Consider the following 25,607-nt stretch of genomic DNA (forward strand, 5'->3'; position numbering starts at 1 on the left):
AAAAGATATTTTACTTCTCTTTAGGTTTATTGTCTTTTTCCAGCGTGGTTCAGATATCATTAACAATCCAAGTGGCTGAACTTTAGAATTTTTTATATGATCTTTTTAAAAATCTGAGTGCCTTTTATCTTTGAGTTCTTTCCTCCCTTTGTGAATCATCACCATCTTCATCACTGTCACTCTTCAAATATTTATTAAGAGCTCATCATATACCTAGTGCTATAAATATATGAAAATACCTTGAAAAAAGGCTCTCCTTCCTAGAATTCACTTATGGTGAATTCTCCTTCCTAGAATTCATTTTGGTCTCAGTTACACTTTTACAGTAATCCTCTCATCTTGAGATCATGATTATTTTTATCTAATAACTTATTGAAATGCAACTTGTATACACCAGCAAGAATCAGGACATTTCAGAACATTCACCAAAAAAAAAAAAAAAAAACTGGAATCAAGCATATGACTAATTGCACTGATGAATTTGATTCTCTTTTTGAATGTATTTTTAAAATACAGAATGCAATTTAACAACAAATAATAACTAATAGTTACAAAATATATATTTTCTCTAGACAATGTTCCAAGTGCCTTGTACTCATTAAATCATTTAATTTTAATGCAAACATATGATATATGTAGGTGCACTGAATATTTCTTTTATACATGAGAAAACTCAAGAGCAGAAAGGCTAGGTAATAGTTAACCTTTAACAATATTAACAGCTAGTAAGAGGCAGAGCTAGAATTGAAACACAGGTAGTCTGGACCTGGAGTCCTTGTCCACAATAAGACAAGACTCCCCCTCCCCACCCCCTACCCTGCTACATGGCTATTTCTTATACAATGGATGAACAAGCTCATTAACAATGGTAAATTTATAATAGTAATAAACTCCTAAACTTACAAATATATGAATGCAGAAGGATAAGTGCATTCCCTTCTTCAGATGAGCTTGGAAGTGTTTATTATTTACAGTACAATAGGCAAACTATCCCCAAGTTTTAAACACAAAGGTTTCTAGTGTGGTTGAATATAAATAATAAGTTTACTTGTGACAGAAATTGGAACATTGGAAGAGGAGTGACTATTATGGGCTGGATGGTGACCCCTCAAATTCATATATTGAAGTCCTAACCCCCAGGACATCAGAATGTGACTGCATTTGGAGATAGGGTCTTTAGAGAGGTAATTAAATTAAAACGAAGTAACTGGGGTGGGCCCTAATCCATTATGACTGGTGTCTTATAAGAAGAGGAACTTGAGACTTAGGTACAGAGGGAAGACCATGTGAAGATACAGACAGAAGACAGCTATCTGTATGCCAAGAAGTGAGGTCTCAGAAGAAACCAGCCCTGCCAGTACTTTGATATGGGACTTCTAGCTTCCAGAACTGTTAGAAAATAAATCTTTTTCTTAAGCCACCCAGTCTGTGGTGCTTTGTTATGGCAGCCCCAACAGACTAATTTAGGGACCCAGGAGGAGAAAGACTGAAAGCTAAAGTTTGAATTTCCTCATATAAAACTAATTAGGACAAAAATTTAAAACCTCACAATTTTCTCTTGATCATTGGAAGAAAACTATAATTTAATTAAAATACATTTTTATGTAAACTGGGGTGCCCCCAGCCACATGACTTGTTCTCCACGTGGGCAGATAGAACCATCTCCTTAGTGGTATGATTTGAAGAATTCCACTAGCTCACCTCCCAACAAATATACCCATTGTTACTCCACTGGCTCCTGCCTCCTGCCTCCCACAGATGTACTTGTTATTACTCCACCTGACCTTGAAATCACTAAATAGCATGAAGGCCAGCTATTTGATAATTGCCTCCAGAAGACTCTTATTAAAAAGGTCCTCCTGAGTAAAGAGGTAGGGGCCAAAATATTTGTTATTAAAGAATGGGCTAACTTCTGGGTGAGTTGGCTGTTCCTTGCCAGAATTAAGAAGTTGGAAAATAAGATTGTGCTGGGGCTGGGTGGCAGTGATCCTGGGAAATCCTAGGCTGAGGATAACATGTATTCAGTGGCATCCAATTTATTTGTTCATTCAACAAACACTTTGGGGCCTTGCTTTGGCAAGGCCCTGTGCTAACTGCTGGGATACCACCACAAATGTGATAGAAGCAGCCACTGCACGCATTGAGTTTATGTTCTTATGGGAGACACAGATGTTAAAAAGTGCAAGCCATAATTAGTTATTTAATTGTAGTTGGCACAAGTGCTATGTCAGGAAACAGGCTGGATATAGTGAAAAGTAATTTTACTTGAGTCTATTGCTCAAGGTTGGTGCCACATTTTAACCTGTGCTGTCCAGTGCAGGAAACACTAGCCGTGTGGGTGTCTATTTACATAGAAAATAACTACAGTTAACTAAAATTAGGTATTCGGTTCCTCAGTGGCACTGCTCATATTCCAAGTACTCAGTGGCCACATGTGGCTAGTGACTACCATATTGGACAACAGAGATGCAGAATATTTCTGTCATTGCAGAAAGTTTCATTGGCAAACTCTGTCTGGGCTATAGAGTAATGCCAGAATTGTCAAATAAGAGAGCCCTTAACTGTCAAGTCCCTAGGGCGGTGGTCCCCAACCTTTTTGCCACCATGGACTGGTTTTATGGAAGACAACTTTTCCCTGGACCAGTGGTGGGGTAGGTGGGGTGGGGTGGGATGGTTTCAGGATGACTAAAACACATTACATTTATTGTGCATCTGCTAATGATAATCTGTAATTGCAGCCGCTCCCCAGCACTAGCATCACCCCCTCAGCTCCTCCTCAGATCATCAGGCATTAGATTCTCATAAGGAGTCCGCAACCTAGATCTCTCGCATGTGCAGTTTACAGTAGGATTTTCGCCTGTGAGAATCTAATGCTGCCGCTGATCCGACAGGAGGAGGAGCTTATGCTGTGATGTGAGTGATGGGGAGTGGCTGTAAATACAGATGAAGCTTCCATAGCTTGCCTGCTGCTCACCTTGTGCTGTGCAGCCTGGTTCCTAACAGGCCATGGAGGGAGACCAGGGATTGGGGGCTGCAGCCTTACAAACAGAGGATGTATAGCTACCAAAATAGTCTACTTTTGGCTGCAGGCCATGGTACAAATTTCATCTTAGTCTGGCCTTCAAAGTGAGGAATGGGGCTTGATTTTAAACTAGAGACAGATTTCCTTTTCTCATAGTATTATGAGTGTTGAGGTTTTATATTTTGTGAGTGTTCATTTTTGTATGTATGAGTAATTTTCATAGTAACTAGGGGATTTTTATATTTTTTCTTTTATTTAAAATACCTGACTACATAAAATAAACATTGTGTGATTTACACATATAAGGAGTGTTGGAGACTGTTACTTTAACATAGTATAGCAATGTCTGTGCTTTCCACAGATGATAGAATTAAACTTAACTTCAGTACAACCAATCCCCATTTTTTTCAAGTACAAGACAAAAAAGAGGAAAATAATTAGTGGGTAGAGAATAAGGAAATCAGCTGTGTTGGTTTAATAGCCTTGAAGCTGATATTAGTGGCAGACTTTATTAAAATATGCAACCTGAAGCTGAGGATTATAAAAAAGAAAACTCATGGTAGGGACTATGCTTTTGTTACCACACCTAAAGGTCATTCTTTGAAGGGAGCTGAGGTGGCCACCAGGATCCATTGATTTCCTTTTAGAACTGAAACATGCTCTGGCAGGTGCCAGCCTGGCTGACAAATAAATATGGCTTCAACAAATAAATTTGGAAAGTTAAAGAATAAGGAAGAGTGTGGTGGAGAGGATCCTACTAGCCGACAGGGTAGAATGCTTCAGTGTTCTGAATAAACATATTCCAGTTTTTACTTTGGCAGCACAAACATGACTATATGAAATATACAAATATTAATAAACATTTTTAGAGGAATATAGCTTCTCAAGTCTCTAGATTAACAAAGTATTAAAATCCTGTCTAGGTGTATATAATTCCTTTAATTATTTCTAGTGATGTTGCTCTCTCTTGTTAAGTAGGTCATTTTCTTTAATGACCTGCCTTTGTTTTTCTTCTATTAGTTTCTTTCTACCCTATCTGCTGCAGCCAGTGGCCATCCCTCTGCAACTCTCCGAGTTTCCCCTGTTTATTCCTGCTTCTGTGTTTTTACATACACTAGTGTTCTTCTGCCCCTCCCCCGACTCCTCCACAATCTGACTCAGCCCAGACCTCTCTTTGAACAAGAATTACATTCGTGATTATAAATATCTGCCTGTCCCATAAAAAAAGACCTTATCTGCTTCTGAGGTGGTTTTTGCTCAGTGGCTATTCATTCAGAATTTTTTTTCCTCAAGGTTTTTAGACAATGAGGGAAGATGGAAAGACTAAGAGGTCACATGATACAAGGCCCTGGGCGATGGGGAACTGCCCCAGGCACTGTGTGGAGGGAGCCATCCTCACCTTAGTGCTGATCTCATTCCCATCTGGATTCCACATCTGAAGTGCTCACATTCATTTACAAGTTGGTAGGTGAGGGAAGCTGGTTTTAGCTAGTATGGTAAATGAGTGTGTGTGTGTGTATTCTTAGTCCCTTCGTACACTGACAGCTATAACTGACCTTTGCCCTTTTCTTACCCCTGTCATTTCTGGTGTTAGTAGGCATTTAGGGCACAACTAGATGGGAGAGGTCAAAGAGAGGTATCTAGGGTGTGGGCTTTACAAATTGCCCTACAGCTCTTACTGGGAATATTCATAAATGCATAATGATAACATTTTCAACATGCCAAATCATGCTAATGACCCTTATTGAGGAAAGATAGAACTTTGTCTTAATATCAACAAATTACTTAACCTGAGCACTTTCCATCATATTAGATTAAGTTGTATATGTTAAAATTCTCAAAACAGCAAACACAAAGTTACTGCCTTATACATATAAGAGGCATGGCTATTTTAACCTTGTTTAAAATTACATAAAGCAAAATTTATTGGACATATTTTTAAGTTACCATTTTTTGTCCTTTCACCGAATTGTGAAAGCAAGTAGCTAGATACGTTTTCTGCAGTTGAAAAGGCATGACAATTTTAGGTTTTGCTAAGAAAGATATTTTCCTAGCCGGGCATAGTGGCGCATGCCTGTAGTCCCAGCTACTCGGGAGGCTGAGGCAGGAGGATCGCTTGAGCCCAGGAGTTTGAGGTTGCTGTGAGCTAGGCTGACGCCACGGCACTCACTCTAGCCTGGACAACAAAGCGAGACTCTGTCTCAAAAAAAAAAAAAGAAAGATATTTTCCATCTGCAAATGTGTGTACACAGAGTTCACTTCTAATTTAAATGCTTCCTTACACAGGCTTTTGATACAACAATGTTTTTTGATGACTTTGTAAGTTTTCAGAATTTATTTGAGGTTCTTGTTTATAGTTAGAATGATAGAGGTGCAAATCTACATGGATGCAGAGGAATAAACCGAGTGGTTTCTGAAGGCCGTTTCTAATCATTGGAGCACAAGCTTTTTGTGGACAGACATAGGCTCCCTGCCTAAGCCCAAAACAGGGGAGCCACCTGCTGGGCAGTGTGAGAATTCTTTTATCTTCTGGAGGTAATCATTAACGCCTGGAATCTGAGACAGCTGGGCTTCTTTCTTTTACTTTTAAGTTTAGGTAGATTCGCTTGTATGTTTAAATTAATATCATTTACATTTTTATTTGCAAGTAAAGTTCCCACTTCACAGAAACAAAGGGGCTCTGAGTTAAGAAGGAAGAAGAACATTATGATACTGTGAAAATCAAGTTTGAAGATCAATCCTGGAAGTAGAGGCTTTTAGTTATTCCAGTTCATATTTTGTCTTCTTCCTTTCACAATTCATTATTCAGCCTAACTGCCTTTGTGGAGACATAAAAGGCTTTTATAAAGGACTTCCAGCCCTCAGCCAGCCTCCCCCCACCCTCTGTCCCTCTCCTTGCCTGCGCGGCCAGGCTGCTTAGCACGGTTGTTGGTACTTGCTGTATCCACTTCCTTCCCGCCCACTCACTTCTTAGCCAACTTTAATCTGTCTTCTTCCCCTGACACTCCATTAACTAGTTCTCACCAAGGTCACCAGTAACCTCCTTGTCACAAAATCTTATGGACATACTTTCAGATTTTATCTCATTTGACTACTTTGGGAACATTTCTCCATGGATAATCACTTACCCGCTTCCTGCAACACTGCTTTCCTCCATTTCTGGGGCATCACGCTCTCCTCTCCTCTCCTCTTACATCTCTGGCTCTTTCTGCCCAGGATCCTCTGCTCTTCTGTTATATGCTGGTATTTGTAGGGTCTCTTGTCACCTCTCCCTCTCTCCCTGGTCCCTGCCAGTGGTTTTCATTACCCTCGCTATGCTGTCGAATCCCAGGTGTATACCTTTGGCCCAGGTGCCTCTCCTTACCCCATATGACCCACACTCACTCCCCACCCCATAACCGTACAACCAGTTACCCGCAAGGCATCACACCTGGGAGTTCCCTCAGCCACTGCAAGGTCAGCGTGTCTCAAACTGTGCTCACATCTCTGCCTGCCCTCAGCCACACCTCTGAATCCCTCCTTAAAGGAATGAATGACAACCCAGAGTTAGCCAAGCCAGAATCCTGGGAGTTATCTTTGATCCTTTTGCTAACCCTCCACCTCTAATCAGTTACCAGGTACTATTGGGTCAACCCCTTTAATATCTCCCTAGGAAATCTCCATTCCCATAGCCATCACCTGGGATATCTTCATTTATCACCCGAGTTAGTAGAGAAAAGTCTTTTCTTTCTTCAATACTCTGCCCTCCTCCACGGCACAGCAGCTGGGGTGAACTTTCTAAGTGTAAGACTGGTCATGGCCATGCCTGCTGCTCTTCCTGCAATCTTCTTAACTTCCCCTATGAAGAGCTTTTTGCCCTGCCTTCCCTGCTCCCCTCCTTCCTCCCCACCGCCCTTCTCTTCCACTCACTACTTGAGCCACACTGAACTTCTCCAGCTCCTCGGTGGCACCAGGGTTGCTCTTCTGCTGGGCAGTCACATGGGCTGTCCTTTCTGCTTCGGAAGCTTGTCTTGTACCTCGGCTCCCTGGAGACCCGCACCCTGTTGGGGTGTTTGCTCAGGGACTAAGTCTTCAAGATGCCTTTACTGACACCGCTTCTCCCGCCACTCCACCCTTCTTCGCAGGGTTGGGTATCCCTGCATGTGTTCCCACAGGACCCTGTTCTTCCCCCATCATGACACTTTAATTGCTTCTTAAAATCTCTTTCCTGTGAGATAGTCTCTCTTATTTAAAGCAATTAAATGATGAATTTCAACACAACAATTTTAAACTGAGCCCTATATAAGGTGAACTCAAAGAACTCATTAAATCCTTATGTTTAGTAGAAAAGGAGACTGCAGCCCATTGGACTTAGGGACATTTCCAAGGTCACACAGCCAATTCATAATTGATTAACCATTCCCACTGCAGACACCCGCTTTATTCTTTCTATCCTTCTGACTGATGCTGGTTTTTGATACAAGAAGCTTAGAAAGCCTTAGCTGGGACAAAAGCATGATTTAAACTCTATTATGCTTTGGGTATCAACCAATCAAATGGTGTGATTAGAATTGTCACAGTCCTGTCATTTCTCATTTAAAATAAAACTTTTCTTTCCTTGGGCGAGTTACAGGGAACAGGGACTCACTTCCGAGGTGAGACTGTCCGTGCCAATGCAGGAAACACATCTCCTGGGAGGAAGAGGAACCACGCACGGGGCAGCCTCATGGCATCTCAGGCTAGAGGGTCACTCACAATTCATGCAGGCTTTAGGGGGCTGTGTTGTCTTTTCTTCTCCCTTGGGAGCAAGAATTTGTGGCTTTTCACACTAGTATCTGTGGCCTTAGAGGGGCTAGCTCTGCTGCTCTCTCTTTCTTTCCTCTCTGTATTTTCTAGCACTCCTTTCTGTGGGCAGTTGACTAAGGCTTTTGGGTTTTTCAGTTCCAGTCTCTGAAAGGGTTAATCTGATTGTTTTGTCTAATTACTGTCATGACTGCCTGTCATGAGACCCTCTCATAGGTCACTGGCCAGCTACTGATTGGCCACCCATGGGCCGTGTGTGAGTGCTCAGTAGGCTTCTTACAGTTTAGAGCAAGGCCACCCCAACTCAAGGTCAGCCTGGAGCTGTTTTCTCTAGTGGAGGTCTGTGGTCACACACAGCATCAAACAGGGCTTGTCAAATGGAGTTCTGGATTTTCTACATGGTGATAATTTAAAGTTCCTTTAACAATGTTTATTTTTCCAGTCTACATATCCAAGTTAGTTCTATGAAATATCAGCTACTGACATATTAAGGAATTGAATATAAATGTTCTTTCCGACTCATTGCTGAGAGTTTGATTTTCACAGTAATCTATTCTGGGAAGAAATCTGAGGCCTGGATGGGAAGAAGGATTAGGGAGGCATCAGCTTGACACTCACAAAAATTATATGGGTGTAGTGAATGTATGGTGAATTTTTCCAAGCATATATACTTATAAAGTTGATTTAAAAATAAGAATGTAAGAGTGATGGTATTTGACATTTAGAAGAAATGTTTTGACAAGTGTGTGTGATGATTTAATGGTGCATATTCCATAAAGTTGACGGGAAAGAAGCTGTGGAAACGTTTGTCTTCTGAGTGAGTGGTATTTACTGCTGTGAACTTGCTGCTGAATTTCCCAGTGCGCTCTCTGTCACACATGCTTTTACTTTATTCACATAACTGGGCCATTATTTTCAAAGATGCCAGTAATGCGTGATTGGATTCTGGATTTTAAAACAAGCAATGAAAGTTGTTTTGGGACTTTTGGGAAAACTTAATATGACTGTATATCAGATGAAATTACTGAAAGAATGTTAATTTATTTGATGTAATAATAGTACTGTGGTTATATAGAATGTTCTTATTTTCACAATATGCACACTGAAGCATTTAGGGTGAATTATACATAATTAGATAGATGAGCATAGATAAGTTGATCGAGCCAACATGGTCCAAAATGAACAATTGGAAAATATGGACGCTATTCATTCAACTTTTGTGTAAGATTGAAAAATTTTTAAGTAAACGCGAAGAAAATGTGTTGCTATTAGTTTGATGTTGTGGATGGCTTGAGTTTGAGATCTGAAACTTGAGCCAATCTCAGATTAGGGAAAACAGGTCTTAACATTTCTTTGGAGTAACATTCGTCTATTGTTCAAGCAAATGCTCCGCTGGATTTGGGGCACCAAGAGCGAATATCTCATTAAGGACCAAATCCCCAAGCCAGTCATAGTGGAGAAAGCTGAATTGGCCACATCCTCAATTTAACTATTTAAGAAGTAGCACATTTTATTTGATAGCTGGGACAGCTATCCCAGCTATCTTAGCCTTATTCATTAAAAAAAAAAAAAAGACTCATTGGGTGGAAGGTGGAGGGCAGTTGCCCCTTTGACAATGTCTTGCTATTTGGCCACTCCAACCGACACTGAACCTGGAACTAACTCATGCCAGCATAAATGGTGCCTACAAGCCCACTAGATGGGCCAGCCCTGCACATGCCATGATTCACTCTCAAAGGAGACAATTTCAGCCTCTTTAGAAGAATTATGATTTTGCCAAGAATAAAGAATAAACACACTTGGTCAAAAGACATGTCTAGACCAGAGGCAATGCAACCGTCGTTGGGCTGTGGGAAATGCCATGCACATAGATGGCAGTGTGACTTGTGCCCCTAGAGTTGTGCAACACAGGACCAGTTGTCACAGAAACCACTTATTTGCTGAAATTCACAGCACTGTGGAGGTGGTGAAGCAGCTGAAGCCATTTTGTGATCAGTTCATTCTAGTTGTGGACCTGTTATGCATTTGCACTTCTATTCTGCCATTTTGCAAAATTATTTTTTGGATGGATCAAATAACCAGTAATGTGAGCCATAATTAATCAGTAACTTCTTAAAGTGAAACTGTACCAAGCAAATATCAGAATGTATTTTTAAAATATTCTTCTAATATTAGTAACTATCTTTATATCCTTTGTCTTCTCCAGGATCTGGAGAATCCTATATCTTTCAAGCTGTTGTAAATGATCTTTTTGAAATGGAAATAGCGTGAGTTGGCTAAGTAGAAGTTTCTATAGAAGTCCCTTCTGTATTTGGCTAATGGCACTCAAGGTGGTAGTATGAATTTAGATTTCAGGGTCATTTATTATCCATGGAAAGTTAATTTGAGATATTAGAACTTTTAAACAGTGTTAAGTGTGCTGATGACCATCCATTACTAGAGTTTCATTTGCAATGTGATTAATTACCTTTGTCACCTTGCTAAAGATTGATATTAATTTTCTGTCCTTTCTTATTAGTTCTGTTGACATAGAGAGGCAGATGATCACAATAGTGGGAAGGAAAGAGCAGAGAACAGGGGAATCAACAAGCAGTGACTTCTATTGTTTTATTGAATGGTTCTTTTGTCAAAGAGACTTCAAGAGAATTTTCAGGATACCAGTATCATCACACAAACCTAAATTCATAAAGCTCCCTGCAGTTGAATCATATTTTTAAAGTTTAGCTTGGGGTTTTCTATTATTCAGCTCACTGGTGTTGAAGCAATTTTGTTGACATTTTCTGTAAGTGGATTAGGCTCGCAGTCATTTGCCCAAAGCAGACAGATGGCTTCTTAAACAGAGCACCCTCCTAGGAGCTTATCTTATGGTATCTTCAGAAATAAAACAGGTCTGTCACAAAAGATAATGTTTGTCATTAATTTCTTTTGGTGACAGATGATTTCAGTTCATTTTTACTTTCTCATCTGGCTTAAATGAAACAGCTGTTTTAAATTTTTTATTCCAATAGTGAGCAGTGCTTCGGTGTTTTACACTGAAAAATGTCGTAGCCTCTAAATTACAAAAAAGAAAACAAGCTTTAGGAGAAGGGAGGGTGACACTTTCTGGGGTCCGCCAAGGAAAGTTCCCACAGTGATGCAATTGTTATTCTTCTCATTTTAAACATTATGAGGTCTTTCATAGGATGAATGAGTGTCATAATCCTGTCTTTTATTCTCAGTAACAGTTTATTCTCCCCACTTTGTTAACTTTTCTTTTTAAGTTTCAAGGTGTTTTTGTTTCCTTACATTTTGTAAGGTAAAGTACAGTGGACTTGTCTATAACATTGTCACTTCTGCTTATAGAATAATAGTTGCTAACAATCTTGAGTTTGCCACGTATGCCAGACGTTATTCCAAATGATTTATATGCATGATCTCTCTTAATCACACAATACATTTATGAGATGGGTACAATTATGATAGCTATTTTATGGATGAGGATACTGAGGCACCGAATGGTCTTGCCTAAGGTAAAAAAACTATTAAGACGTGGAGCCAGGATTTGAACCCAGGTACAGTCTGAGTGAGCTCATACTGTAAACTCACCTGTAAGAATAGCAATATGGTTACAGTTCAAAGTCTCTAGGCCAGAATGTTATTGTATGAGAGAAATGTGGGATCCTTAAAATCAAATGTATTCCTTCATCACTCCTGGAGTTCTGGTTCTGCTCTTCAGCTTGTGTGTGCTGCTGTCTGGGGCAGCCAACTTTTGTGGGAGGTTTTTGGGCTCATGGGGACTGCAAAGAGAAATTGCTATCTCAGGGGTCTGAGAATTAATTGATGAGTCCTCAAATTAATAACATCCTTTAAAATGTTCAGCTGTGCCTGTCATGAATTTGCTTCTTCAATTATCTTCTTTTGGAATCTGATCTATCAGGGTGGTATCTTTAAATTGAAAACCAGTCAATTTTTTCTAGCACTTACCTCACTCATGAATTTTCCACCATTGCTTTTCTATTTTACTTTTCTGATAATTTGGCTCAGATTAAAATTATTAAATGGTTCTAATCCCTGTACTCACAGTGAAGACAAAAGCCAGAAATCAAAGTATCAGCACAAGGGTAGTATTTATTTCTGGGACATTCATAGGTTTCTGTCAAAGAATTTTTCTTTTATAAAGAAGGTCCTTGGGGGATGGTCATGATGGAGACTCAGACTTTTGGGGGGAGGAGGGGAAATGGGCATTTATTGAAACCTTAAAATCTGTACCCCCATAATATGCCAAAATAAAAAAAAATTAAAAGAAAAAAAAAAAGAAGGTCTTAAGCTATATATTTTCTTCTCTGCATTTCTAAGATCAGTTACATCAGCGGTCTCCAACCTTTTTGGCACCAGGGACCAGTTTCATGGAAGCCAATTATTCCACAGACTGGGGGTGGGGGCGGGGATGGATAATTTTGGGATGATTTGAGCACATTACATTTATGGTGCAGTCAAACCTCTCTGCTAATAATAATCTGTAATTGCAGCCGCTCCCCAGCGCTAGCATCACCCCCTCAGCTCCACCTCAGATCATCAGGCATTAGATTCTCATAAGGAGCTCACAACCTAGATCCCTCCCATGCGCAGTTTACAATAGGGGTTGTGCTCCTATGAGAATCTCATGCTGCTGCTGATCTGACAAGAGGCGGAACTTACGCAGAAATGTGAGTGACCAGGAGGGACTGTAAATACAGGTGAAGTTTCTCTCACTCACCTGCCACTCACCTCCTGCTGTGCAGCCTGGTTCCTAACAGGCCAAGTACCAGTCCATGGCCCAGGATTGGAGGTGACAATATTAGATATTAGATAACATGTGCAACATATCATGTAATATACATAATGAACAACAACAAAAAAAAAACCACAGTGATTAAAAAGCATCTGTTGGCCTGGGAAGCAGGCATTATTGTTATTTTCTTCACATTCCTGTCCTGTGTGAACCTCGGCAATATAATTCTTTAGCTTTCTTGAGTATATTTTTTCATCTGTAAAGTTATAAAAATAGTCCTTCAAATGTCTCAAAACTTTGAAATAATTACTAAGGACTCTTATTTAGCAGAACTAAATGATCCTGTCACTAGATGATACTCTGAGTATTTTCCACTTTCAGCGTTTTTTTCAGGTATACATTTCAAGGAAACAAAATAAATTCTAAATAGAGAAAATATAAAGAAAAATAGGATCCATTAGGCAACTTTGGTGCTGTGCCATAGAGGAAGTATCCTTCCAGAACACTCTTTCATAACATCTATATCTCAAGACCATCGGAGGACTGAAGACTAAAAGCATCAAAAATGCTTGTACCATGATTTCACTGATTGGAAGATGCCATGAAAGAAGAGGGGATGCCAGCTCATTTTTCACACTGTTTTCTGTTGTCCCTTTCTCAGAGAAGCCTTGTCTGATGCTCTAAACTACATGTGCTCACAGCAATACATTCCTTTCCCTCAAGTACTTGCACAACTTGTGATTAGATACAACTTCATTTCTGAGGCCATTTGTTATAGGCCTTTATCCTTTACTAGACTTAAGTGCTATGGGGGTAGGGATGGTGTCTGTGATCACTATTGTGCCCACCCCCTCCAGTCCAGCCCGGTGGTTCCCAGTGGGTACAGTATGGCCCCTGGGGGGGGGGGTTCTGGGAAAGTGTGGAGGTGATTTGGAAGATTCTCCTGGCATTTAGAATGAAGGGCCAGGAATGCTATAGGTCCTACACAGTGCAGGGCAGCAGGACACAATGCAAAATTGCCCTGTGTCCTGCAAGACTTCTGTTAAGTCCCGCCTGGCTAAACCCTCTAAAATACAAATTGGAGTACCTTAGTATATGATATTAATTATTATTTAATATTAATATTATTTAAAAATTAATTAATTTTTTACAAAGAATTTGGTGAAGGGCTCAATTCATGAGTAAAAGGTAGTTACTGAGAGGGAAATCTAAATGAAATAAAGACATTGTTCCAAATTATTGAATAATTTATTCACTCTGAGCATTCTCTATTATTGCTATACAGTAATATTGGAACAAACTGGAAAGTGAGATAATGGTCTTAATTTGGTGCTTTATTTGCAATTATTGACAATCCATGGTAGGCATCCCACTGGGTCCCATGAAGTAGAAGCTGATATTATCAATCACAAGAAAAATGTCCTTTGAGGTGCTTTTGAAGGTTTGGCAATTTTGGCATGTGTATGGACATTATTTACTACCTCATTTGCGGGATTATCAGATTTTTTTCTCTGTGGTGGAGTCTGTACTTGTCTTGGCATGTTATCTCTACCTTAATTAAGGTTATTTTCTTCATTCTTTTATTATATGCAAATAAGTCTGGCCTGTTGCCATTATTTTCATACTTGTGTCCATCTATATTTGTATGATCATTTCCTATATATTTTTGTGTGTGGACTGGCATGACCTTCGTAGTTCTTTTTTAAACCTAAATGCATTCATATTAAAGTAAGTGTAGGCATCTGGCTGCTCTGTTACTGTTTCTGTTGTGCCTGACTGAGCATTCACATATTGTAATACATGGTATTTTATTCTTATTTTAAATGGCCATTCTTTTATTTGTCCTTTATATTATAGCCAGGGTACTATATTTACTTATTTTTAATAATGTATAAATAGGTTATATTATTTATGAATTCAATTCTAGGATAATAAAGGAAACATTATGAAATATTTGTTTTAAAAGGCCTTGGTTTTGATAGGGTTCAGAACCACAGACCAAAGACAAAGACTGATATATAGTAAGTGTTTAATAAATAATTTGTGTGATGGATAGATAGATAAAGCAAAAATTCAGGCCCAAGTTCTCATTGATATGTAAGGGAGACCACCATTGCTCCTAAAGCAAAGGGAGGAGATTGGCATGTCTCAGTTCATATATACATAGCTTAGAACAAAGTAGAATAGGGACAGTTAAGTGGGAATTTGAGACCTGAAGTTTTTTCATACATCTTTTTAAAGCTCTGGTCAACAAGTGCATCTCAATGCAGAGGGTTTTATTGAGTAATGCAGGCATCACTCACCAGTTACATTAACTGTTGTCAGCACTGTTGCTACTGGATTATTATTAATTTTATTATTATATTATTAGTGACCATCGTGTAAATAATGATACACTACTTTATTTGTGTATGATATTCTGCATATACAAGGACATGAAAATGGTCTGCTATATATTAAAAAGTATTTTTTAAAAACATGGCCAATACAAAAGTTTTCTTCTTAAGATGCAGTTAATTATCATTTTAAGTAACTAAAGTCCTTCATTCCTTCAGCTGTCAGGTTAGTCAAGATTTCCTAATGAAAAGATAATTGTATAATGCAGGATGTTATTTGAAAAAGAAATGTGGGAAAAGAATATCTTTTAAATCTAACTTTCACATGTAATTTTCATTATGTTGAATTTTAGCAGACTATGACTTCAAATTTTTTAGAGCCTTTTGTATAGTTGTGCTTATTAAATATGTCATTTGCTGTATTTTACAATTTTGTGAGGACACTGGCATTAAATTATTCTTAAAATTTTTCTAAAGTATCTTCTATATTTTATAAATTATTTTCCTTGGGAACTAGATTCTCACATATTAAAAAGACTTATTTATGTTCTGTTTTCATAGTTTTCAGAAATACTCAATTAATTGGAGTTTATGACCAGTTCTGAAATGTATCAGTCACAAAACTAATTTAAAAGATATGCTTTATTTAAAATTATAAAATCTAATGGCTTAGGCAAGCATGTTCAATGTAATTACTTTATATTCCTATAAAAATTATATTTAATTATAGTATATACTAAAGATTTGAAAGGCAAAGTTTCATTTTTTTGAGTTTAGAGTTTTAGAAGACTAATAGACAAAGCTCCATCAAGCCAAGACTCTTAGACCTGAACTACTGTCTGGCTATTCATCCGTATTTCTTGAGTGCTCATAGTATAAAGTTCAACTTTTAAAATGGCCAGTAGACAGTTTCTTTAGCTGTGCAGAAGCTTTTTAATTTGATCAGGTCCCATTTATTTATTTTTGTTGCTGCTGTGATTGCCTTTGGGGTCTTCTTCATAAATTCTTTGCCTAGGCCAATGTCTAGAAGAGTACTTCCAACATTTTCCTCTAGGATTCTAATAGTTTCACACCTAATGTTCAAGTCTGTTACCCAGCGTGAGTTGATTTTTGTACATCTGTCATGACATCAAAACATTTTTGAGGTGAAAGGTGTGAAAGGTGTTTCAGTCTTCTGCATGTGGCTATCCAGTTTTCCCAGCACCATTTATTGAATAAGGATTCTTTTCCCCAGTGTATGTTTTTGTCTGGTTTGCCGAAGATTAGTTGGCTATATGAGGATGGTTTTATATCTAGGTTCTCTGTTCTGTTCCACTGGTCAATGTCCCTGTTCTTGTGCCAGTAATAAGCTGTTTTAATTACTATAGCCTTGTAGTATAGTTTGAAATCTGGTAGATTGATACCTCCTATTTTGTTTTTATTGCCTAGGATTATTTTGCTATACGGGGTCTTCTGTGGTTCCATACGAAGTATAAAATTATTTTTTCTATATCTGTGAAAAATGATGATGGTATTTTAATAGGGATTGCATTGACTCTGTAGGTCACTTTGAGCAGTATAGACATTTTAACAATGTTGATTCTGCCGACCCACGAGCATAGTATATTCTTCCACCTGTTTACATCCTCGCTGTTTCTTTCTTCAGTGTTTCATAGTTCTCCCTGTAGAGGTCTTTTGCCTCCTTAGTTAAATATATTCCTAGGAAACTCTCAAGAGAGCAAACAGACAACCCACAAAATGGGAGAAAATTTTCGCAAGCTACACATCCGATAAAGGGCTGATAACTAGAATCTATTTAAAACTCAGGAAAATCAGCAAGAAAAAATCAAACAACCCTATGAAAAAGTGGGCAAAGGACATGAACAGGAATTTTTCAAAAGAAGACAGAATAATGGCCAACAAATATATGAAAAAATGCTCAACATCTCGAATCATCAGGGAACTGCAAATCAAAACTGCAATGAGATATCACTTATCTCCAGTAAGAATGACCTTCATCAAAAAGTCCCCAAACAATAAATGTTGGCGTGGATGCTGAGAGATAGGAACACTCCTACACTGCTAGTGGGACTGCAAACTGGTTCAGCCTCTGTGGAAAACAATATGGAGATACCTTAAAGCGATACAAGTTGATCTACCATTTGATCCACCAATTCCACTACTGGGCATCTACCCAAAAGATCAAATGACACTCTATAAATGGGACACCTGCACTCGAATGTTTATAGCAGCACAGTTCACAATCGCAAAGGTGTGGAAACAACCCAGGTGCCCATCAATACACGAGTGGATTAATAAAATGTGGTATATATATACCATGGAATACTATTCAGCTTTAAGAAAAAATGGTGATATAGCACCTCATGTATATTCCTGGATAGAGCTGGAACCCATTCTACTAAGTGATATATCTCAAGAATGGAAAAACAAGCACCACCACATGTACTCACTAGCAAATTGGTATGAACGGATCAACACTTAAGTGGACATATAGGATAACATTTATCAGATGTTGGGCAGGTGGGAGGGGGGAGAGGGGCACGGGCAATATACGTAACCTTAACATTTGTACCCCCATAATATGCTGAAATAAAAAAAAAGAAAAAAAAAGAAAAGGCTACATTTCCTAAAAAATAAATAAATAAATAAAATGGCCAGTAGAATGTAGTTGAAATATTCGGTTGCCAAGGTGTTGAAAAATAATAATTCTGAGCATCAGTAACTCAATGCAGTAGAAACATCTATTTTTGTGCAGTTAAAGTATTTCATACATGATGGCTATGATTTTGTGCCTTGTAACTCTTGTTAACTTAAATCTTGTATACATTTCCTACACAGCTAGGCTTTCATCCTAGACAGCAAGAATCCCGGGCCGTCTTTGAATAGCTTTATCCAATATTCCCAACACAGCAACATAGCAGAAGTGTAACATCAAGAGAAGTACATCTGTCATGACATCAAAACATTTTTGATCTTCTGTTTTCTCAAATGCTCAAATGGAAAACATCGTAACAGTTTTTTTTTTTTTTCAACCTCTTTGGAGCAAAGCATTTAACTTCTTTAAATGATAAAGAGATTCCCCCAAAGCATGGTCTTTGAACTAGTAAGAAGCAGTGGTGCCACAGCCCACCACAGTATGGTCCACCAGTGGTAGCAGGAGCAAATCAAGAGCTGCTTATCTCCCCATGGTGTCTCTGGCTGACTTTTACTGCAGTGCAATCCATGGGTGATTCTAGATGTGGATGTGACTCTCCCAGAGAAAGAATGTCAGGGAAATCAGTCTGCCATTGAGTGTGTGCTCAAAGACACCCATGTGAGTCGGCCTGGAGATAGAGCTATTTGTTTATGTGTGTAGTTGTGTGTATGTGAGTGGCTTTCCATTCCCAGAGTCCCAATTAACTGCTTTAAATATTTGTGGTGTGGTCTGAAGCAACCCACGCATTTCCTTCACACGTGATGAGGACACTGGTTATTATGTTCTCCTGCTCTTTTGTGCACTGATATCACGCGGGATAGTGCAGTTCATGGGAAAAATGGGTGTGAAGGAGCCATGGGATGTCTTTTGTGAGGCACGCCAGATGTTAGCCAGAGCTATTTTCGAATGGGTTGGGGGACTGCGTTTCTTGGTAAGAACAGGAATAACACAAATCCCAAATGTCTTTTGATAGATTATAAAATATATAATGAATAGATAATTTACATTTAGGGTTCTAGTCTCTTTTACGGTTATGATATAATGAGATAATGTGTGCAAATTTGTTTATGCTTAGTATATTAAGTGTTCAATAAATGTTAGCTACTGTTTAGTGTTGTGATAGTATTTTATTGTCAGTAATACATTTATTAGTAGTAATCATAATTGTGGTGATATGGTACAGCAGCCTGCTTGCTATCTAAATTGCACAGATATTTCCTGATTTCTAGATAATGTGCTTGAATTGCAGTTTAATGCAGTGGGAAGCATTTGGTAAGGAATGCTTAGTGTTTGTTTTTTCAATATTCATTAATCATTTTACCAATTTTTGGATTCACAATTTCTCTAATGATTCCCATGGTTTTCCGTGACTACAAGTGTTACTTTCTAAATGTGTTGGAACTGCCATGGAATCATACGTTCAGAAGCTGAATAATTGTGAAGGCTGAACAGTGGCCGTTGCTGTGGGACTTCTGTTAGTCCTGTTATATCCCTTTAGCATCAGCCTGCCTGAGACGCTCTCTATTACCCTCACTTTCCTTTAGGGTAAGGCAGTCCTTCTCTTTTTTTTTTTTCCCTGAAGCATTCCTAGTACCAGAAGAGGGAAACTGCAAATCCCCATGGGATTGTTAGTGTGGAAAAGCTGTCAGCAGCTTGACATTTCTTTCAAGTTGAGTGTTCAGTGGTCAAATTATACGTTAATTTTGCATTCCATGCCATGACAATCCCAAACCTATTTTAGTATACAAGAGGTGTTTCAATTTATATACTACCAAGTAAAATGAATTCTGCTTGGCTTCTGCCTTTCCTCTTCCTCCCATAAGATCTCTGTTTGCAGAGAATAGCATTAAAGCATATTCTTAAGAATGCACTCTTAGAATACTACTTAAATATATATTATAGACTAATACCTTTAAATGGCTTAGCTGATCTAAATACTGCAGCTAATACATCTTGGAGGAAATGGTACACAGGACAAAGATGTTTGGAGGGAGTAAGCTAGCCAGTTAGGAGGAGCTTGGTTGCATTTGTGACAGAGTAGAGAAGTTGCTAGATGGTTAGGGGAAATTGCTGCACATAAAATGAGAAATTTGCAGCACAAAAAAGGAATGCTAGGATTGGGGTTGTTAATAATCAACTTCACCTTCTCTGCAATTTTGCCTACAATGGGTCTTTTCTGGTTCTTGTAACTTAATTGGGAAGACTCAAAGAAAGTATGAATTCCTTAAACCATAGAACAGAAAGATGATCTCTATTCCTTCTTCTTTAGAAATAGAAGATGTTACATAAATGTTTCAACGTACACTTTTCACAATTTAGCCTTTCATTTTTTCTTCCTTTATTAGAGAATAGTTTAACTTCTGGTCTTTCTTTCTTTCTTTCTTTTCCTGCTTGTATCATGCGACCAGTACGTGTTGTTTCCTGGGTTATCAGGAAATGATATAGTTGTGTTCTTGTGCACTGGTACAAACTGTTTTCTCCAATTGGTCATTGTTTTCTAGAGAGACTGACTTCTATACACCAGAACTGGCACTGTCTGGCATTTAGGCTTGGATGCCACCTCTCAGAACCAATGAGATGACTTTCTGGCTGATTAAAATATGTTTCACAATCTGCTATAGGAAAAATGGGATGTGAGAATAGTATGCATTAGTAGCATCAAACTTTTTATTTTTGCACATTTCATTGTTCTCTTGCAGTTAGGGAAGATGCCAGTTTTTCTTTTGTGATGCTTTTAAAATTCTTGAGGAAAAATTTAAAACTAAATGGAAAGGAAACACTTAGAAGTAATACCTGAAAATGAAAGTGGGTATAATCTCATTATTAATAGTTTGTCTTTAAAGGAATTTTCCATTTGCAAAAACAGTAGTGATATATATCTCTAAAACAGACTCTTGTAGATGCATTTTAAACAAGTTAGTCAAATTTATATTAAAGTTTACACAGTACAAAGGTATTTATTATAGCAATAGATAATGTTAGCTGCTTTCCAGATCACCTTATAGCATTGCAATTCCTATTCTTCTGATGATTTAAATCATAAACAGCTCTTCAACATATTTTCTTTAGTCTTAGAACTGTGAGGAAGACCAAAGGTTATTTTCATCTATTTTACAGAAGAGAAAGTAGCCCAGGGAGAAATTGGTAGAAGATGCTCTGACTTTTGACCCTGCCAGTGTGTTCTTGCTTCTTATCTTCCTGACTCTAGATCCATTTCTAAGTTCTGTCAGGCTGTGTCACACGGGCAGTGCTTTCCTTTTTATCTGTGTTGTTTCCATGGGTAACAATGCATAGGACGCTTTAATGTGCTTTGGGGAGAGTGCATACTTTGCCTTCAAAAGATGCCCTATAGTGGAGTGGTTAATCCCACAGACTCCGGAGCCAAATTATGGACTTTATGCTCCAGCTCTACCACTTAGCAGCGGTGTGACTTCAGGAAAGGGGGGATTGCTCTGAGCCTCAGTTTATTTCACCAGTAAATTGAGAATAATAAAAGTGCCTATCTCATTGGGATGCTGTGAAGACTAAATGAATGAACATAAAACATAAAAGTGCTCGCACCAAGTCAGCACTCTATACGTTCTTGTGTTATTATTATTGCTTAAGAGTTGCATTTTTTAAAGTTGATGTGACTTCACTTTCAATGTCCAGAGGTGACTCATTCATTATGCCTATACTGTTAAGAATAGACTCCCCAAATTCTGCTATTGAAGTGAATATTTTTTCCTTAGAAAATGTGTCTCTCTCTGACAGAGTCTTCAGTCTCTATTCTCCAGTGTTTAGTCTTAGACTAGATTACAAACATAGTGTGTGGAATAGAGTACTGATGCAGGAGGCGGAAGACCTGAACGTCAGTCCCAGCTGTGACCGTGGGCCAGTCATTTAACCTCATCGGGCTTAGCTCCATTTCTCTTCACGAGAAGGCTAAACAGTACAGCCTCCAAATCTTCTTCTAAAATCCCGTGCCATGACTGAGGTACTTGAAGGAAAGTTCACTTTAACACAAACATTAGGCAAAGCCCAACTGTTTATTCATCCTATATAGTTAAAGACTGTTATTAGAAGGATTTAGCTATTATTACATAAGCTAGAATTGGAAAGTGCCTGTTTAGATTTTGTGGAACGAAATATCCCAAGGCTTTTTAAAACACAAGCTTCCTCATACACCATAAGGAAGCATTCACTGAATTAAAAAGATATAATAGGGTATCATGGAGGATTTTGCATAAAGTAAGTGAATTCGCCCTTCCCTGAGCCTCCCTTTCTAGAAGAACGCTCCAGCAATCAGTGTAACCCACATATCCTCCCACGTCGTCCTTTAGTTTCAAGGTCATGCTCTCAGGCATTGCTGTGAGAATGAAGAGAAGAGAGAGAGAGAAGAAGCTGCTTCCTCTTTTGTCTATACACTTAGAAACATTCCTGCTTCCTCACACTTAGTCCTTCCGCCCCTGGGCCAGTATCAGCATGTGCACTTGATGATTGTAGCAATGAACCAAAATAAGAAATAAAAATTGCAGAAAAGATCTCTGTTGGGCACTGATGTAAATGACAGCTCATGTGTTGTGCTATCCTCGTTTACTTTTTGTTTTGATTGACATTTTGAGCCTTCAGAGACTTTTTCTCCATTAGCCAGATGGGAACATTGTCCTCAAGATGATGGAAAAGACAGAAGGAATGTGGGTAACTAACAATTTAACAACAGGCAGATTGCCAGGATAACCCAATATATTGAAAACCAGCTCACCAAGCAGAAGGGGATGTGATTTACTTTACAGAAGATACATTGCTGTGTAAGCTCTTGTACACTGAGGAGCTGATTTTATTTTCACTTATTTACGGAAGAGCATCTTTTCCTTGTTTTCTCCCAAGCCTAGAAATGCTGGGTCTAGGTGGGGTAGGAATGGCAGCAGTTTACAAAGTCACAAACCACAGTGATGGAAGAGTTGACTGTCCTCAGTAGATAAAGAGGAGGGGTCCCCGAGACAGGATTCTCAGGGGACTGCTAAAAGCCACAGAGCCAGGTCAGGTTCAGGTTGAGGTCCTTGGCTTAAAGAGCAAAGCCTTTCAAAAATTTTAGAAAAGAACCTTGGATTAAACCTTGGAAAAGTGAGCTTGTGGGTCTGGGTCTGTTTCCTTCCTCATTTAGCAATGACACTAAGGCCACAGAGCAGTATCACTCAGGATGTGCCTGGCCCATAACGTTCTTCTTTGGTGTCTATTTTTCCTGTTTGTAGGGCCAAGGGGATCTGTTGAAGAATGCCAAGCATGAAGCTCTAGAAAACATGAAGCAGATCCAGCTGGCGTGCTTGTCTTGTGGACTGAGCAAAGCCCCCAGCAGCAGTGCCGAGGCCAAGAGCAAGCGCAGCCTGGAAGCCATAGAGGAGAAGGAGAGTGGCGAGGAGAACGGGAAGCTGTGACCCCACGCAGCGTTGCCACGTGCTCACATCCTTCTTGTCAAGGACTCTGGTTCCTTGTTCTTGTCTCCTTTAAGTTTTTTAGAAGTTCACAAAAAGATGCCCTGTATGGGGTGTTGGACTTAAACATATATTTTCACAATGTCAGTATTTTAGTGTAGTTAATTTATCTAAGTTAAAGCCTTTAATAGCAGTGTTTTAAATTCTGACACGTGTCAACACCTATGTGTGGATGTGTATAGAAGTGCGTGTGTGTGTGCGCGCGTGCACCAGCAAGTGAGAGAAATTCTGTTAAAACCTATTCTGTGTTGCATTATTCATTGAGTAAGTTATTCCTTTATCTTTACCATTTTGGGACAAATGTGTTAATCTGAAAATCTAAAAGCACTTACTGTAACCTGTTGCTGTGTTTAATTTTACTCCTCTGGCTCTGTCATTTAATTTAGAGATCTTAGAATAGCTTATTATTGAAGGAAGCCAAATTTATCAAAGCATAGATGTTTTGATAGGTTGAATATAGATTAGAAAAATTCCTAAGAATCACAGTAGAAATAAAAGTGAATAAAACATTAAAGAGATGATCAGAATTTCTGGAAAGATCAGAAAAGTCATTTCTTCAGTTAGCGAACTCTTTAAAATATTTATTAAATAAAATCATTTTTTAGGATGTTTTCTGTAGTCATTTACTAAACATTCGATTTTAGTGGAAAGCTGATCGTTAGAGAATTTATGTCTCCCTATGTGGTACCCCGAAACACACAGAAAGCTCTGTTGTAATTCAAATTTTGATGTGACTATAATATTGTTATGGAATTTCAAGGTTTGTAGGAAGGTCTCACTTTTCCAAACTAGGAGTCTAGCATTCATTTTCTATGACAGACATGGGTAGCTAAGAAGTTGGCTTTGATTGGGGTGCTACATTTAAATTTAAAGATATTGTTCAAACAATATCATATCATCACATTGAGCTAATATAAATTCTGTGGGTCAGATAACATCTTTGTGATGATTTAAGAACTAACTGATTACAAAAGATCTATGATATAATTTTAACACATTTGGAAAAACATACACACAAAAAGAAGCAAATGACTAATTAGGGTACATTTGTAATTGCATCTAGATCATTTTTACCCCGATGTCTTCATAAAGTACTTGAGTGTATTGTTTGTTACCTCCAACAGAACTGAATGTTCTATGGTTATGAAAGAATATATTTATTTAAAACTGCTTTTATTTTGAAAAGCTTCTTAATTAATTTGATTAACAAATATGCTAATTTTGGGAATCTAGAGAAGATAATTGTTGAAATTTTGCAAATATAAACATCTTCTATAGCTTCTGTGTTAAGTTATTTCTGACTTCTTAACACTATTATGTTCATGTTGCACATTACTGAAAGAGTAAAGATATGAAAAAGCACTTTTATTGTTTTTTTTATTGTGAGCTAATTGAAAAAGGAAAGATAACAAAAATGTGTTATTGTACCAAAAATATCTTAGAGAGTACACTATTTCCATATACCAGAAATGATGAAATTACTCCCTCGTTTTAAAACTGGGCACTAGGGGAGGAGATACCTGAAGTCATTTTAAGGCAAACTTCCAATGGAATTACAATGGCCTGAAAAAAATGTCTCTACCCTCCATTATACGTAATCTGTTGGTAGAAAGAATAGTGGAATGCAGATGTCTAAGACCTTTATGACGAAAAAGAGGTGGAATAGAAACAAAACCCATCTTACATCAGCCAGGTTTTACTTGTAGACCACTTCACCTTCTTGAATTCCACTTGGGTAAATTCATGCTTTTCCAGGCGACGTGGATAGGTGGGAAGAAAAGAAAAAAGGGTGGCAAACTCTCAAAGAATATTTGTACATTTATTTCTTTGAGGCTGAAATCCAATCTTTGGAAATAGCTTCCCTAGTTTACTCCATGTGTTCTAGAGCTCCACTCACACTCAGGACTTACCTAAATATTCTTGACAGCACGACATGGATCCACCTCGTCTGATGCTACTTCTGGCAATGAGTTGTCCACCATTCTCTGCTCCATGCCTCTGGGTGTCCTTTCTTGATAGGGAGGGAATGTGAGCAGGGGGGCTTTGGGTTCTGAGAGTGGAGGAATTGCATGGGTAAAGGCCCTGTGATGCTCTTGCCTCCAGATAGAATAGCAAAAGCAAACAAGCAAAACCTTTTGTTTCTTATGGTTCCACTACATCGTTACATTCCACCAGTGTCTGTCTCCTTTCTAGACTTTATCTGCAGTAGAAAAAAGTCCCTTCTATCCATTTAGCTGTTATTGATTCCAGGAAGGTAGTGTGATAGATGTTAACCCTATGTTTATTTATTCATTTTCACATCATCAAGGGGATTTGAGGTAGAGATGGTAGGTGATTTCACTGACACTTTACAGGTGAGAAAACCCAAGGCCACTGAGGTCTTAAATGGAAGAATTGGCTTTGAATTCAGGTCTGACTGATTTTATGTGCAAAAGTATTTATTTAGTAATTTTGATTTTAAATTTATTCTCAAAAATTTATTAACTCTTTCCTTTAGAACCACAAATACAAAGAGCTATATCATTTTTTTCTGAAAATAAAACATTAT

General features: G+C 38.4%; 1 protein-coding gene across 2 annotated transcripts in view; it reads left to right on the forward strand.

Moving 5' to 3' along the window:
* Positions 1 to 24,333, forward strand: part of PLCL1 (phospholipase C like 1 (inactive)) — a 391,376-nt gene extending 367,043 nt beyond the window's left edge. For both annotated transcript variants that reach the window (XM_076005775.1, XM_012776999.2), the window contains one exon: positions 22,820 to 24,333. In XM_076005775.1, coding sequence (XP_075861890.1) covers positions 22,820 to 23,002 — 183 coding nt within the window. In that variant the 3' untranslated portion in view covers positions 23,003 to 24,333. The remainder of the gene's footprint in view (positions 1 to 22,819) is intronic.
* Positions 24,334 to 25,607: the final 1,274 nt, after the last annotated feature.

This window comes from Microcebus murinus, chromosome 8 (genome assembly GCF_040939455.1).
Source record: "Microcebus murinus isolate Inina chromosome 8, M.murinus_Inina_mat1.0, whole genome shotgun sequence".
NCBI lineage: Eukaryota > Metazoa > Chordata > Mammalia > Primates > Cheirogaleidae > Microcebus > Microcebus murinus.